Raw genomic sequence first — 16,640 nt, 5'->3', positions numbered from 1 at the left:
GCGGGTGACAGGAGCGATCCCACCCGCAGGCACAGCGGAAAGCGGCGGGGCCGGGCCAAGTGCCCGAGGCGCACGGCCCCGCCCCCACCGGCTCGGCGGCATCACGGGGCGGGGAGGAGCCGGAGCCGGAGGGTGGTTCTGGTTCCGGGTCAGTCCCCGCCCGGGAAGGCTCCTCGGGCGGTGCGCGGGGGCGGCGGTCCCGGCCATGCGGAGCCGGGCCGGGCGGCGCCGGCCGCGCAGGGCCCTGCCTGGGTTGCGGCGGGGCCCCGAGAGCCGCCGGGGGTAGGGCGGGGTGCCCCCCTTCCCTTCCCCCCACCCCCCGCCCATCGCCATGTACACCTTCGTGGTGCGGGACGAGGGCAGCAGCGTGTACGCCGAGGTGAGCCGGCTGCTGCTGGCCAGCGGGCAGTGGCGGCGCCTCCGCAGGGACAACCCCCGCTTCAACCTGATGCTGGGCGAGAGGAACCGGCTCCCCTTCGGCAGGCTGGGTAAGGGTCGCCCTGCAGCCCGGGGCTGCCGCTGTCCCCTCCCCTCCCCGGTGAACCACCGCCGCAGGGCGGGGTCCTCGCTGCAGCCTCCGCTACGGGCAGGGCACTCCCGGCAGAGACCCCGCGGTTTGGGAGGCGGTGCCCCCCGGCCCCTGTCACCGTCCTGTCGCCGTGACCGCGCGCGGGGCTCCCTGTCACCTGGGCTCGGTCACCGCCCTGGCCTCCGTCGCCCAAACAAAGGGCAGGCACCGAAGGGTCTCCGTGCAGCCGCCTCCCGACCCCCGGCATGTCTCTCTGCAGGCCCTGCTGGCGCCAGCCAGGACTCGAAGGATCCCCCTCCCAAGTTCCCGGAGAGTGGTTTCACCGGTACCCCGCAGAACACCCCCTGCCAAGCTTGAAGGGTGTGCTGTGGTGGGGTGGGGGGTGTTCAGGGATCGCCCGAGGCCCCTCATCTGGCATTTGGCAGACCTTAGGATCCCGCCCCCCCCGGGTGGAGCCCTGCTTCCCGGACTGCCCTTCTTGTCCTGCAGCAACGCCCTTAGCGCCGTTTGCACCATTGCAGGGGGCTTCAGGCACGCAGCTTGGGTTCGTAGGGGTGCAGTGGTGCCAGTGGCATTCCCCTGCCTGGTGCTGGGCAGGGACATTGCGGTGCTGAGCTTACGTGTTATGGGGGTGTTTCTGGTGTTTGGGACAAGTGGGGAAACCGGTCTAAACCAGGCACACTCAAACCCTCACCCGAGAGTCATGGCTGGTGGGGATGTGCCTCTATAGGGCTTGGTGGGGGTGAGAGCACTAATCTCTGCCTGGAGCAGGATGTCTGCCTGGAGCAGGATGTCAGTAATTCCAGAGGCTCTTTGCATTATAGAGCCCCACACCCCCCTGGCCCACCACCTTTTCCCCTGCTGCTTGACCCCCACTGTCACACTTGCCAATATGCTGGGCCCTGGAAGCTGCCCTGTGCAGGCTTGTCCCATAGCAGACAGGGCTGTCAGCAGAGCCACTCTGGCCCTCTGCCCCACTGGATGGTGCGGAGCCCAGGAGCAGGGAGGGGAAATGCTATGGACTGCCCACAAGCAGGGAGAGCCAAGCCAGGCACTGGCAGTGTTGCAGGGTGTGGTGGGGAGCAGGGATGCACTGTCATCTTGGCCCTATTTTTTTTCTTCCTGGTGTGATTTTGCAGCACTGTTTCTGGCTGCAGTAACGTCAAAACAGGAGGAGCCCCCTCACTCCGGCAGCTTTGGGGCAGGACAGCTTTGCAGCCCCTTGCCTTGCAGTAGAGACCCAGCTCTGACTGCTCTTCCAGATTTGCGAGTTACCAGCTCCAGCACCTCTTCCCTTGTCTCCTCATGCATTTGTGAGTGGAAAGTCCCCACCACATGGTGATGCCATCTGATCACCTTCCAGCATTGGGGTGTCTGCAGCAGGCAGGGAAACACTGAGAGAGGCTTAAGCAGTGAGGCTGCTCACACGTGCTGACAGCAGGCACAGCAAGCAGACCTGTGCTTTAATGTGCCCAGCGTGGAGAGCCCGCAAGCATCAAGCCTCACTGCAGAATGAGTACAGTTCCTTGATGTGAGTGGGCATGCACAGCTCATCAAGCCATGGTGGGCTTGTGGGCATCTCTTACTAACCCTTTCCATCCTCCAGAAGTGTCCTGGGATGATGGAAGGACTTCAGTAAGCCCTTCAACTTGTGTTGCCATAGGATGCCTGAAAACTCAAACCATTTCTCAGAGCCAAGATGCATCTATAACCTGTGGAGAGGCACCATGTTTTGGCACTGTCTTCTTTAAACCATCCTCCTATAGCAGGAACTAGTTGCCTGAAATCAATACATTCAGAGCAAAAATAACATGGTTATTTTGGTACATCTTCCAAAAAGCTCTATCTTCTCTCGTTCATTGTCCTAAAGCTGTCTTCCCGAGCAACTGTTGCATCAAAGCTGGTTTGGTTTTCCTAAGGGCTCTACTCAGTGGAAGCAGAGTTAATTCAGGGAACTGTAGGGATTTGCGTTACTCAGGAGCTCAGCTGGGTCACTGGGAGAGGGGTAGAAGTGGGACTCTCAGCATGCACCACTGCTGCTGTCCAGCTGCAGGGACCTCTGTTGCTCTCACTGATAACCTAATTCTTGGGGGACTGTGCTCTTAATCTGTAAGTGTCTGCATCTAGCAAAAAAAGCAGTTTGTGCTAAGGGGAGGGAAAGGAGGAAAAGGCTGCAGAGGCCTTATGTAGCAGAGGATGCTGGACTGTGCCCTGCTGGCCACAGGAGGATCACCAATTTGGTCAGTGCCTTGGCAGCTTTGTAATTCCGCTAAATGCATGGTGCAGACCTCGCAACATGCCCGAGAACGTTTCCCTTCTTGCCTCGTGATCTCTCTTTGCTGGCCACCAGACTCTACACTGCAGCCCACTGTTCCTTGGTGATGCTCGGGAAACCAATGAGGATGTGTGTCCCCAGGATAAACTGAAAACAAAAGAAAATTTGAGGTTTTTTACTATTTTCACTCAGTAAATTAGTACCTGGCCATGCTGCCTGCACATTGAAGTACCTGAAGTTATGGATCTTTTCTGCAGGATGGTTCTCAGCTGTCTTGTTTTTAAAGATTTGTGAATAAAAAAGTGACCAAGGTCAGGGACGTGACTTTGGGGTTGAAAATAGATATTCACGCTCTGTGATCTTGCAGCTGCCTGGTCTTGTTTACTCCAGGCCTTTTTTCCCAGGCAAACACCAAGGAGAATAACTAAAACTCTGAATCCTTTCTCAAGGTTACAATCCACTCCCACAAGCATTTTTTTTTTTGGAAAGAGGGTGCAGGTGGAAGTAACTCTCATGCTTGGGGGATCCCCCTTGTCCAAGGTCATTTCAAACCAGAGCCGTTTTCCATTGTGCTTTTCCTTATTGATGCTCTTGTCATTTGCTGTCACTGGTGACCCAGGTATTGCCCCAGGCATCACTCGCCTCTTGCGAGATGAACATCAGCCATGTTCATCTGCACTGGTTGTGTGGGAGAGGCTGTGTAGTGTTACCCAGATTTGTGTTACCCTTCAGACACTTGCTGCCATCGTGTCCTTCCCAGAGAGCTTTCAGCTGAGCACAAGTGTTTGTGTGATGTGAGAAGGTGAAAGAAGGCAGGCTGTGGTGTGGAGTCCAGTATTGATAAGGAAGTACCCATCTGTTTGGCACTGTGTGGTATCTGTGTGGTACTGGTGAGGCAACAGCTGGATACAGGGACCAGTTTGGCACTTCCCAGTGCAAGAAAGGCTTAAGACACCCTGGACTGACTCTAGCAGGGGCCATTGGGATAGCCAAGGGGACAAAGGATGGCAGCCAAGCACTGGGACAAGGACTCACAGAAGCAGTACGATCTTCATCCTTAGAGATACTCAGACTTTGACTGAAAAAGAAGTTGGAGCAGAGACTCCCAGAGGTTCCTTCCCACCTCTGCTATCCAACAGGTCTTGCTGCAAAGTGCTAGAGGAAAGGAAGATTCCAAATCTTTAAATGTTTCCCAGTGTTTTGTGATACCAGGTCCAAGAAGGCATTCTGTACGTGACAAAGAAAAGAGGCCTTTTGCTAAGATATGATCTTTGTATCATGGTGTGCTTCCCTGCATCCTCCACTTGCATTTAACAGTATCTGAAATCTTAGTTTTTAAAAACTAGCAAATGAAGAACATTTTTGGATGGTGCTGCCAGTTCCCAATGTGAATGAGGAAATAATTATTTTCCTTTGCAAAATGGATGTGTCAGATTAAAAACAAATGGGTAAATGCATGGTTTTTTGCAACTAAAAGAAGGAAACCACAGGAGCCAGTACCAGCTTACAACCTGTTTCTGTAATGCAGGGCAAGGAAACAACCTCCTTTTTTTTTTTTTTTTTTTTGGTCCATACTGCATAGGTCCTTTGCACCAAGCAGCTGTTTTCCCTTTATTATTTAAGAAGTTTGTCTGACCTCTTTGTTTCCCTTTCTTAGGCCATGAACCTGGACTTGTGCAGCTGGTGAATTACTACAGGGGAGCAGACAAGCTGTGCCGCAAAGCATCTCTGGTGAAGTAAGAAATTCGCTGACACGTTACATGGGCTTGGCAGTTTTTCTTCTAACCCTTGTCGAGTGTTGGACCTGTTTGGGGGGTATTTCACAGAACAGCTGCCCTGGGAGTGTCCTACCATATGCTGTCTTCAGACTCCTGTGCTGGTCTCTAGAGCTATCTTTGTGCACAAAGGCATCTTTGTAACTTCAGGGGAAATGCCATTTCCACTGAGTTATATCTGCTTGAAACCATAGAGTGTATTGAATCAGATTAGAACCAAATCAAAAGAAAAAGAAGCCCAAACATATCTGCTCTTTTTCCTTGTAGACATTTAATTTAAACCTACTGCTTTTATTCTCTGTTTCATACAGAGATGAGACAGTAATATGCTTTTAGCTAATCAGATTTGTTGGTCAAACAAGTGCTTGGAGACATTTCCAGGAAGAGCTCTGGGAGTTATTTCTGCATGACCTGCCATGCCAGGGTCTCCTGGGGAAATATGGATGAGCTTTCATTGTAGATAACCCTCGTCCCTGTGCAAACTCTACAGCCATTAGGGCATCTTCATGTCAGAGCTCTTGGTCTCCTTCAGCGTTTGATTCCACATGAGAGTTTGTGCTGCCTCTCACTGATGCAGGCCTCTCCTTCCCCTGCAAAGAACCTGTTTCCAATTGCTTCTTTGGCAGTGGTGATGGTGTGTGTCAGAAACTGGCAAAGTATTTTTTAAACTGGCAGAGTATTTTTAAGCACCCACAGCGCTCCTCAGGTGGATTTCTCTTTGGCCCATTATCTAGAGGCAGTGCTGAAAGCACTTGCACAGCTGTTTTTATCACCTGGAGCTTGGCTGAGCTTTCTAAATGCACAAATCAATGATGGATGAAGCTACTTATGAACCCAAAGACAAATGACATTCCTCAGGCTCCTGGGGTGTCACTGACTGACTGCCATTTCAACAGAAAAACACAAATGCACAAAGAGAGTCAGCGTGTCATGAGCTCTGCTTTTGGCCTCAAGCAAAGCACAAGCATTCAGAAAGACAGGCAGCTCCCTTGACAGTGAAAGAAAACAGGCCTGGGTTCTGCTAACAGGAGTTTGCTGGCATCTCCAGACATTACTGGTAGAAGGGGTGTGCCAGAGAGATTGGAGACTGTGTGGTGCAAGGGGGATCCCAGATACCTTGGGATGGGAAACATGTAGCCATGTCCTTGCTTTCAATGGTCTTCATCCACAACTGGGACACCTGGTCAGATCTCAGTACGAATGAGATCAAGGACTAAGCACCAGCACAGAGAACGTTACTGCTCTGGCCTCCCTTTTGCCAGTTGTGATCACTGCATCCTTCCTGCCCCGATCTGTGTTAGCAAACACACCTCCTCAATTCCCTTGTGCAGAGATGATGCAGGGAATGCACCACAGGCTCTAGTTACATGGAAACTTCTCAGCTGTTAGTGTCATGGTATCAATAAAATGTTTAATGAAAGCCTGCAGGTTCTGGTTCAAAGAGTGATGCTTGGCTGTGGGTTGGGGTTGCTATGGTATCTTTAGGGAAACCATAATTTCAAGGGTCTAAGGAAAATACGATAATTTAGCACAGACTATCTGTAAGCTGCTATTCCTCATCAAGCAAAAAAACCCAGTTAATGATGATTTTTTTCTTATTAAATGAGCCCATGCAGGTGGGAACACTCTGGAGATTAACAGCCTGTCTCTCTTCACCCAGGCTAATCAAGACAAGCCCTGAGCTATCAGAGTCCTGCACATGGTTCCCTGAGTCGTATGTGATTTACCCAACAAACTTGAAGACCCCCGTGGCTCCAGCACAGAATGGAATTCACCATCTCATAAACAACACAAGAACAGATGAGCGGGAAGTCTTCTTGGCAGCTTACAACAGACGGCAGGAAGGCAAAGAAGGCAACGTGTGGATTGCCAAGTCCTCAGCTGGTGCCAAAGGTTCATTCTCCAGCACCATGAGTTATTTCTTGTTATTCCTTACTCTTTACATGATCCATAGAGTCATGGGGTTTGGCTGAGCCAAGCTGATATCTAGTCTGTCTATGATGGGCTTCACCTACCAACCCTATGCCAGTCAAGCCAGCACAGGGCTCTCCTTTGTCTGCTTGGTGGCATGGGGCTCCTGACAAGCATTGTCATGTGCACATGCTACCTAGAACATGCATGGCAGTGATAGGGCCTCCATATTTCTACACGTGCGCCTCAAAGTATGGGAAAGTGCTGCAGGAAGAAGGCAGTAGGAACCAGGTGAGGGAAATGGGGAGAGCAGGAGGTAAGAGGGAGCAGAACAGGGTATGGGGAGGAGGTCAGCAGGCAGGACAGCAGCCATCAAGGGCCAGGAGCGCAGCTCCCCATGCTGCAGCTAAGCCTGGCTTCATTTGGGTGGAAATCTTGCTTGTCTTTCAACCAAGCTCAGATGCCTGGTGCCAGTGGCCTGCCCACGTCACACTGAGAAACTGAGCAGCCATGAGCTCAGTACATTGAAATTGCACCCAAGCCTCAGGGGAAGGTACCAGAGCAAAGACAAGCAATGCAGTGTCTGTATGTCCCTTTAATTTGAACAGGGCAGTAGATACCCAAGTGATAATGTGTCCTTCCTTGTTCCAGGGTCATTACATCACTCGCTCTACAGAAATAATGAGCTATGAGGTAGCTGGACACAGCTGTAGATGCAATGCTTTGATAACTATGTGCTGTCTGTTACTTATGGTGTTATCATGGGCACGTTATTAGAATGGCTTCATTTAAAAACTTACCTTGCCATGTGTGCAGCAGAGCCCAGTCTGGCCTTTTCAAAGGGAACAAGCCCACTTGTATTACTCATACTTGCAGAATCATTTTTCATGCAGCCTTGCAAAAAGAGAATGGGAAAGCCAGAAGTGGCTTCCTTTGCTGGTCTGCTTTCTTGGCTGTTACCAAGAAATATCAGAAGAGTATGCTTATTTTCATCAGGAACGAAGGAGAGATGACTCCTTTCGTTATGCCAGTGTTGGAAAATGCTTCTGTGTGGTAAACTGTCTAGTAAAAAAGTCAATCTGAGTAATTGAAAAGGCCATTGCTGTGGTCTGCTCCAAGATGGGGAAGTTTACATTCTCCACATACTTGATGTTCAAGTGTGATCCCATCTTTTCTGCACTAAAGCAGAGTAGCTTTTTGTATTCATCAGTGTGCTGCTGCAAATTAAAGTGGAAAGCAGACTCTCATGTTAATCTTTTAGAGGGAAGTTTTAAGTGTCTGGGAATTACTTCTGATGAAGAAGAAAGTTTGTTGATGTTGATTACCAAGGCAGATAGAGCTCAGGCACAGCCCCTGGCTTGGGACAGGTCTAGTGGAAGCTTGGTCATTCATCACTAACAGGAAAATTAAAGGTTTTGGATGCCCTGACTTAAAAGTTGAGATATTTCAGCTGTGGCTAGAGGTTTAGGTCTCTTCTTTGAGAGAAGGAACAGCTGTCCCATGTAAGCTGCTTTGCTGCCTCACTGGATTGCTGACTAGGTGCACAGTTAAGCTAACCCCCCCTTGATTCGCCATCTGTCCAGTGCAGAATGGGTGCCTGATGATCTTCATACTGCAGGGGCTTTACTGGCTTACAGGGATATTTTTTCCCTTCTTTCTCCAGTGCACAGCCTGAAGTTGTGCCAGTACAAGTTTCTGCTTGGCTCTGCTGTGATCAGGGGACTAAAAAATCTTGCCTTCTGCATAAAGCATGGGTGAGAAAGATACTTTGGTGACAGGACTTCCTTTCAGTGGAGGATGCTGGGGTGAATGGGAGGTCAGTAGGGCTGAGAAGCTGTGACTCAGGTATGCAGAGCATGGAGCATTGAGAGTACCTGCAGGGCTGTGTTGGCAGTGACCTTCAGAAGTCACATCTAGGAGCATTTTCCATGCGATTATCCTATCAAACTGCCTGTGCTCTAAACCTGTATTATACCTTCACTGCCCCCTTGAAATGTGGGGTTTTTTGCACAGTATTTCCTCCAAAACACTCAGCACAAAATTAAGACTAAGTCATCGGATTTAGTCCAAAAAGTTAACTAAATGTCTGAAGAATGGGCATAGTGCCAGAGAAGTATTAGACAACTTTAGCAGAGCTGACTTATCCCTCATGCCACCATGCCATCCATAGGTCCTTGCATGTTGCATGGGTTTTTGGGCAAATGAGCCATGATCTGCTTGGGGCCTAAAAATAAGCTCCAACAAAGGTAGAATGATCCTCTACCTAACTTTGTCTTCGTCTTTCTGTGTCAGGAGAAGGGATCCTGATTTCTTCAGAGGCTACAGAGCTTCTGGACTTCATCGACGAGCAGGGACAAGTGCACGTGATTCAGAAATACCTGGAGAATCCTCTACTTTTAGAGCCAGGGCATCGCAAGTTTGACATCAGGTAACCTTCTCTGGTTTTGTAATACCGGTTTTCTTTTTCATGCTTTTACTTTTTGAGCCACTGAGACTAGAGTTTGTTCTCTTGTCCCGCAGGAGCTGGGTTCTCGTGGATCATCAGTATAATATCTACCTCTACAGAGAGGGTGTCCTGCGGACCTCTTCCGAACCATATAACAGTGCTAATTTCCAGGACAAAACCTGCCACTTGACCAATCACTGCATTCAGAAGGAATATTCCAAAAACTATGGGCGGTATGAGGAAGGGAATGAAATGTTCTTTGAGGAGTTCAACCAGTATCTGATGGATGCCCTGAACACAACGCTTGAGAATGGCATCTTACTGCAAATCAAACACATAATAAGGTAGCCAACTGCCTGCTCCTTAGAAAAACATAACCCTTCAGTGACAGGGAATGAGTACCGACAGCTGGGGAAGCAGCCAGACCAAGAAGGGAAGGGTTTCAGTTTCTTAAATTTAAAAGGCCATAAATAGCCCAGTGTCACTGCTCAAAGAAAAAGCACCTCCATAGGTGCTGTTTCCTCAGTGCTATGTGTCAATGGATCTGCATTTTGCCAGCTGTGGCTGGAGAAGGATGGAGTGATAAAGGAAGACAGCAGGCAAAAGACAGGGCTAGGAGAGGTTGGGATTAGAAAAGGTATAAGGTGCAAGAGGGGAAATGAAGCTGGCGTCGAGTCTGCAGGGTTTTGATGCTTCCCCCACCATCAGCAAGCAGCAGCACATGGCATTGGCCTTGGTTACCATACTCAGTCCACAGAGCAGCTCCCTCCTAGGCACAGAAAGTGCCTACAGAGAGATATCAGAGATCACGGTGCTTTAGAGAATCCAGGTCTTGACAAAGCAATCCTTCATGAAGGAATTTACTTTGCAAGTACCTCATTGCTGTTGATTGCACCAAAAAGACATGACAGAATCTTTGAGGGACTTGGAGGCAAATGAGCGTCCAGTGGCAGTTCCTTGGGGACCTGCTGCAGCCCTTTGTGTCTCCAGGCTCTAATTGTGCATCATGTTTTTCAGTTTGCCTGATAGAGTAGTGAGGGAGGGTGCTGCTCTCCAGCTCTTCAGGAGTTAATTCAGGGGTGTCCTCGTGTGTATTTTCATGGTTGCAGGACCTCACTTGCAGGGACCTGGTTACCATGGCACGTATTGTATATAGCTTGTAATTTGGGGCGCTTTCAGGGCAATCCCTTTTACTTAACTGTACTATACACATGCCCTAGAAGCTGCAGTGCAACAGGTGTCCACAGGGCTCTTAATGTTGAGTTTCTGGTTTTCCCTTCACAGAAGCTGCCTTATGTGTATAGAGCCTGCAATCAGCACGAAGCATCTTCACTACCAGAGCTTCCAGCTCTTTGGCTTTGACTTCATGGTGGATGAGGAGCTGAAGGTCTGGCTAATAGAAGTCAATGGGGCCCCAGCGTGTGCTCAGTGAGTAATCACTTCCCATAATACTCTTGTGATGCCACCGTTCACATGAGGCACCCAAAACATGGCTATGTCCCAACTCCAAGTGAAAAAGGTGGAAGAAAGTGAATTAAATGGGAGTTTTTCAGGCTAACCCACACTGAACACTGGTCTAAGTGCCAGTCGATTTGGGTTCATTGCTCCTGTCTCTGTGTTTAGTATCCCCTGGCTTCTTTCCCATGTGAGATGGGGCACTAAGCTCAGTTTTTGAACAAATGGGTTTGAGTATAACTTGGGTCATTTTTATTACTATTGGGCTGAAGTTATGTTGCAGATTTAATGCTTTGGGGGTCAGATCGTTTCTCAGTCTCTCTTGTGGAGCCACTGAACATATAATAAATGAGTAGCATTAAGGACAGCAGCTGGAAGTGAGTGACTAAATTTGCAGGCAGCAGGACCCCAGAGCACACAGTGGATGCTGCAGACATTGGGTCAAAGCTTCCACTAGCCACAGGGAGGCTGGGACAGCCAAACAGCCCTGGCCATGAACATCTTTGCATAGGCACAATGGGAGGTGCTCTATTATGTGATTGAGACTAGGCATCTTTGCTAAATGAGCATCTGTATCATATAAAACCCCAGCAAAACAGAACAGGCTGTACATCAGTACACTAGAATTTGATCAGATTAGACGTAGATTAGATTAAATTAGATTAGATCACCACTCACAGTAGACAAAAAATACTGGTCAAACCTACCACGCAGCCTGTTCAGCAGCCTTTTCAGGGATAGGGCTTGGGAAGCTTTCTTGGTGCAGGATGCCCTGTTCACCATGTGCGCCGTGGTGCAATACTGCCTTGCACCTCCTTGTGTTGCTGTATGGGTAGAATTTGGTTATTGCTGGGTAGATTTGGATTGCAGCAGTGCCCTGTTTGTTTTTTGCCTCTATGGGCACTGGAAGATACTGAAAGCAGCTGAGGTAGGTTTTGGCTAATAGCCAAATTAGGCTTCTCTTCAAGGTTATTCTAGTTTATAGCACCCATATCACACAGTTCCCATTTAAAGAAAAAAAAATTGGCTGCTGAAAGCAATAACATTCCCAGGAGCTGAAAAAATATCTTGCTGTCATGTAGCCCCAAAGGCAGGGAGTAAAGGACATTTTTAATCCTAGGAAAGACAGCTTTGGTACTAAATATGTTCCATATGCCAGCATGCTCAGAGAGGTTACACATGTATTTCCTTCAGCAGAAAATTAATCTATTGTTAACTCATCTCAAACACCTTGTCTCTCTTCTCCCTAATCCTGCTCTGTATGATCTGTGCCATGGTGAAACACATCCCATGCTTCTGGGGATCCCGTGAAGCCTCTGTACCTGGTCACAAGCTGATGTGAATAACCTCACCCCGGCACAGCGTTTCATCAAACCATGAATGCGTCGGAGCAGTCTCTCTGGGGCACATCCCCGTGTGAATGGGGTCTGGTGTAGTAAATCAGGACTCCCTGAGTTGGAAGGCTGAGAGGGTACTGAGATGTCTGCTCCCAGTCATCATGAATGTGGAGACTCCACTCAGAAGACTGTCCTGACAGTAAACATAGATAATGGGTTTTGTGGTCCCATCTGGCAGGGAGCAATATTGGGAATAGGATCACCATTGAAAAAGAAGATGGTTGCTAGTATAAGCAGGGAGGAGATGGAAGAGATGCTGCCCTCCTCCTGTTTGCCACCCTGCAGCTCCTTGTAATGGGAGTAGGTTCATGTAGATCCTGCTAGGAAAATGCATGTCTACATAAAAATTGGCTGGGAGTCTGCTGGTTTGTCCTGCCTGAGTATTTGATTCTGTCTCTCTCATCTCTTAGGAAGCTGTATGCAGAGCTCTGCCAAGGAATTGTGGATGTAGCCATTTCTAGTGTTTTCCCCCTCAATGACACTGGGCAGAAGATAAGCCAGTCATCATCGATCTTCATCAAGCTGTGATGACGTCAGGACTGCCACTGCTGTGAACAGGGAAAGACTGCATCCCTGGGGTCAGCACAGTTCGGTGGCCTATCTCAGTAACATGCCAAAAAGTGATAGAGACAGGCTTCTTATTTTCTTGGAAACCACAGGGAAAAACAACAAAACAGGCATCCACTCAAAGCTGTGATTAGCCAGAGCTGCTCAGATAACTCTGCCTGCATTCACCAAAATCCACTTTAGAAACAGCTTCTGTAACTTTGATATCTGAAACAAATCTCTCTGGGAGAACAACAAAATAACCTTGAAATGAAACCCCAACAGGGATACTGTATATGCTCTATTAGCTCCTCCTTTTCTATAGAGAAAACACTGGGTTTTTTAAGGGAATTGTGCGAAGAGAACGATGAAGTTGTCCTCCTGCTGTGTTTGTTCTTTCCTCACCTATTGCATCATTAGTGCCTTAGCTCCGCTCCAAATAGGTGACTCCTTTCCTTTGTTCCTGCTCTGTTACATAGAAAGGAGCAAGCTCTCTTGCATTGCAGGGTGCCTAAAACCAGGAACACCAAGAATTCAGTTTCCTTTGGTCATTTTCCAAGCTGGTTGGCTGAACACCTAGGCAATGGCTGGCAAAAGGGTGCTGAACTGCAGGCGGTGAATTAACCCAAGGAAGGAAGGCGATTTTGTTTATTTATAGCTATCCCTTTTCCTACTGAGATTTGAATCAGTGTCTATCCCAGTCTGATGCAGTTTAATTCTGTTTAAAAGAGGTAGAGCAAGCCCCTGAGAGCTCACTTGCGGGCTGTAGGATTTCTAACATCACTTTTGTGCTGTTTCAAATAGCAGAAACCTGTGAATTTAGGTTCTTCTCTCAGCTTTCACCTTCATGATTTATTTGAGGCTTGAACCTGAAACCTTCCAACCCAAATGATTTTTATCCTGTTTGATCCAGCAGTTTTATTCTCCGCCATTTGACAAATATTGCAATCTTCTGCCATGAACACAGTCCACAACTTGATCTCAGCTAGGGGGAAAGTGGGTGAGCTTTTGTAGACCAGGAGAAAGATTCCTGTTTGCCACACAACTGGGAAAGCAGGTGTTCTGGGGCGAAGGATAGTTTAAATTCCTTGAGATCTCTGAATTTCAGAGCTAACATCTGCTTTGAGTATAACCTAAGTCCCTGGCATAGTGCCCACCCTGTGAAGTGTATCTGAATTTTCAGTGTGAGCCCAGCAAGTCCCTCCTAAGACAGCAGGGTGGCACTTGTAGCAGCAGCAAGCTTTGGTGGGGGTGTTGGGAGCTGTGTTTTGCTGCCTCTGGTGGGGAGAGATGGTTGGCACTGAAATTAACTGGTTCATGTTGCCCAAAACAAACAAGCAAGAAGAGATTGTGGAGGTTACAAGCTGCCTATATATAATGGGAAGTGAATCAAGCAATGGGATTTCTGCCTTCCTCAGAAGATCCTAGTGCTTTGGTGTACTCATCTCATGCCAGCAGACAATCCTGGCACCTTTCTGTAGGCAGGACTGAAGCATCCGTGCCTCCTTGGAGTGATGCATTTTATCGTGCATTTTATCACAGGATGGACATTCATTGCAACACACTCTGAATCTACAAGTGGCACTGTTTGATGCAGGGCCACTCAAATCCAGGAGGGAACAGAGTGCTTAGCAAAACCCCGTGGAAGCATCGCAGAGAGGGCACATCCCGAAGAACCACACAAACACCTCTGAAGTTGTCAGCGCCCTGAAGCCAGCATGGATCTGCATCTACGGAGTGCGTGCTGGATGCAGAGTGCAGTGGTGCATGCAGAGAAGTGACAGGGAGCAGGACCTGTGTGAAAAGGGGGCTGCAGCTTGGTTGCCCTGCACTGCAAGTACTGGCAGGTGGCTTCACTTCTAGCGAGATGCTGAATGCCAGGTCTGGTCTCTGGATTTGGGCCTCATGGGTGTTCAGAAGATGGACCATGAATGCACTGCTCCATGAGATGGGAAGTGCTGGGTGATAAAGTGGGGAGAGGGGTGTGGGGGAAGGAGTGGTTGGGTTTTTAGCACATGGGTGTAAAAATTTCACTGCAGTCCAGGTAAAATGTAGCGATAACGTCCCAAGGTAAAATGTGGGCTGTTAAGGGTTGTTAATCAACTTGCAAAGTTCACCATATCTCCATTGACATTTTCGTGTTAGCTTATGTGAATTTAAGAATAATACCATCTTGCCCAGCAAAGAGATCTCACAGCAATTGCTCTCATCCAGGATGTGCCTGAGGTGACAGCTGGGCTCTCACAAGCTCTAGGGCAGATGAGCAGAGTGTGAAGTTAGACCAGAAAATTTTCCCCAACACAATGAACTAGAAATACTTGTTTTCTGGGGTGCTAGACCCATCCTTCTTTTCCCCTAAAAAGGAAGGGGAGGTTAAATTATGATGATGAATCACTCCCTTACTGCACAGTAACATGAGGTTCCTGGCTATGTAGCAGGATAAGAGAGAGAGCTGCCTGGATACAGGCAAAAGCAGTGGCCCCCACTGGAGCAGCTGGTACCACCAGCAGGAGAAATGACTGGAGATCTTCTGCCTAATTCCAAGGCCTTTCCTTCCCCCTTTTTCATCCCAGATTGGTTGTGGCAGATTAACAGCTGGCCATTTTTGCTGTTCATCTGAAAGTGGGGCTTCGGCTTGGCAGTAGAGTCATGACTACAGGCAGTGCAGTTATTCGTACCCTGCCTTTTAAGCTGGGCATGGGGGAGGTAGTGTTTCAGGAAACTTGAATCCTCCATTTGCTGAATTTTTCAGGAATAAGCAACAGCCTCTGGAGGAAAATGTGTGTATTTTCCACCTTCTCTCAGTGCTCCCCAAAGTAAAGCACAGAACGTAAATTATAAAGGACAGAGAGCACAGTGCCTAAGGTTTTGCCCAAAATACTAGCTACGAGGTGGAGTAGAGGATGTGTGTGTGGCTGAGGCCTGAGCATTGCAGCCATGGGTGCACCTTGCAAGTGATACTCACAAGCCCCTGTGAGACTTTTGTTTGTTTCTTTTTTAGGAATATACAACAATAAATGTTTTCTAGCTTATTTCAGCTAAAAGGTCAATAGAAAAGGTCTTACTCTCTTTCCTGAGCTTTCACCCAGGATGGTGCTGGGTTTCTAGAAGACATCTACCATATTGCAGAATGTCTCTAGTCCTAGATGTATCCCTTCATGTCATCCATGAAGGATTTCTGTCCCAGGTGTTCTGGCTGCGTCTTCCAGCAGGGTCTGGTCCCGCTGGACTCTGGGTTTCAGATAACTCCGATGTGGCTTGTTGCATATACATTAGTCATTGTTACCATGCAACAGGTATTGTGTTTCTGCTAAAATCTGATGGCTGGCCACAGTCCACAGAGAATGCTGGACAAGTCTAAGAAAGGCTCAAAAGCTGCTTTCGTCTAGGTGGCTGTGGCCAGTGCCCTTCAGGACTGCTTGCATGTACCTGCTCCCAGCATTTGTTGTTCTCCACATGCAGCTCTCCTTCAGGAGAGCAATGCTGTACCATGTGTAGGTTCATAAACATATTCCATTGACAGTGTCTGCTGTGGCAGCCCTGGGGAAACCCTGGTGTTGAGAGGATGGTGGGGTACATGGGGCGCTGCCAAGCTGGCCGCCTGCCAGGCTCTGGATCGTGTCCCCAGCTGCTCTCACGTCAGCATGTGCGTGTGAGGCTGGCAAGTGCCTGAGTTCGTGGATCTCCGGTGACTCTATCCACATCTCTCCTAAACCATCATTAAAACATGCAAACCCCACAGCCTGCGGTGTTTCCTTGGGGCAGCGGGTCCCTGGAGAGTCATGTCCTGTGGGTGCATGTGATGTGTTTCCCGGGAGTTGGCGCACCCCTCATCTCGAGGTGACAAACGTGAGACAGCAGCGTGGCATGACCGAGCTGGCCTCACCTCCAGGGCTGTCCCAGCACCCGTGGGAGCTGGGGGGTGGGCGGGGGATGCTGTTTGGGTCTCCAGGTGTGCGGAGGGGGCAGAGAGCGATGGGGGTGACGAGGTGTCAGGGCTTTCCGCCCCGAGGGTGCGCGTGGCTGGGCGGCGGGGGGAATGCAGACGGCTGGCGAGCGGCTGCTGGGAGCGCCTGTTGGGAGGAACGCAGCTCCTGGAAACACGGCTGAGGACGGGGGTCAGGCACAGGCGTGTCCGCCGGGAAGCGGCTCTGGATCAGCCGCCGAGAAGCTGCGCGAGCGGGGCGGGGCCCGCACGCCTGTGCGCACGCGCGCTCCGCGCAGGGGGCGGTGCGATCCTCGCACGCGGCGGCCTGAGCTCGCGGCGGGGTCTGGCACGCGTCGGTCCCCGGGTGGTTCCCTGAGG

The 16,640-nt window shown here is 49.5% G+C and overlaps 1 protein-coding gene across 2 annotated transcripts; it reads left to right on the top strand.

Moving 5' to 3' along the window:
- Window positions 1-316: 316 nt before the first annotated feature.
- TTL (tubulin tyrosine ligase) lies at window positions 317-16,028 on the top strand. 2 transcript variants are annotated; one of them, XR_001875462.1, is made up of 8 exons: window positions 317-488; window positions 4,462-4,540; window positions 6,240-6,472; window positions 8,783-8,918; window positions 9,011-9,280; window positions 10,221-10,364; window positions 12,199-12,366; window positions 13,877-16,028. XR_001875462.1 is itself a non-coding variant. In XM_017818781.1 (7 exons), the coding sequence occupies exons 1-7, from the start codon at window positions 332-334 to the stop codon at window positions 12,314-12,316; spliced, it is 1,137 nt and encodes a 378-aa protein (XP_017674270.1). In that variant the 5' UTR covers window positions 317-331; the 3' UTR covers window positions 12,317-12,702. The 2 variants fall into 2 exon arrangements, 1 of the variants encoding a protein (XP_017674270.1); XM_017818781.1 differs by lacking the exon at window positions 13,877-16,028 and having other exon boundaries at window positions 12,199-12,702.
- The last annotated feature ends 612 nt before the right edge of the window (window positions 16,029-16,640 follow it).

This window comes from Lepidothrix coronata, unplaced genomic scaffold (assembly GCF_001604755.1).
Source record: "Lepidothrix coronata isolate B3197 unplaced genomic scaffold, Lepidothrix_coronata-1.0 Scaffold71, whole genome shotgun sequence".
NCBI lineage: Eukaryota > Metazoa > Chordata > Aves > Passeriformes > Pipridae > Lepidothrix > Lepidothrix coronata.
The sequence above is the reverse complement of the archived record's forward strand: the minus strand, read 5'-3'. Positions and strand labels throughout refer to the sequence as shown.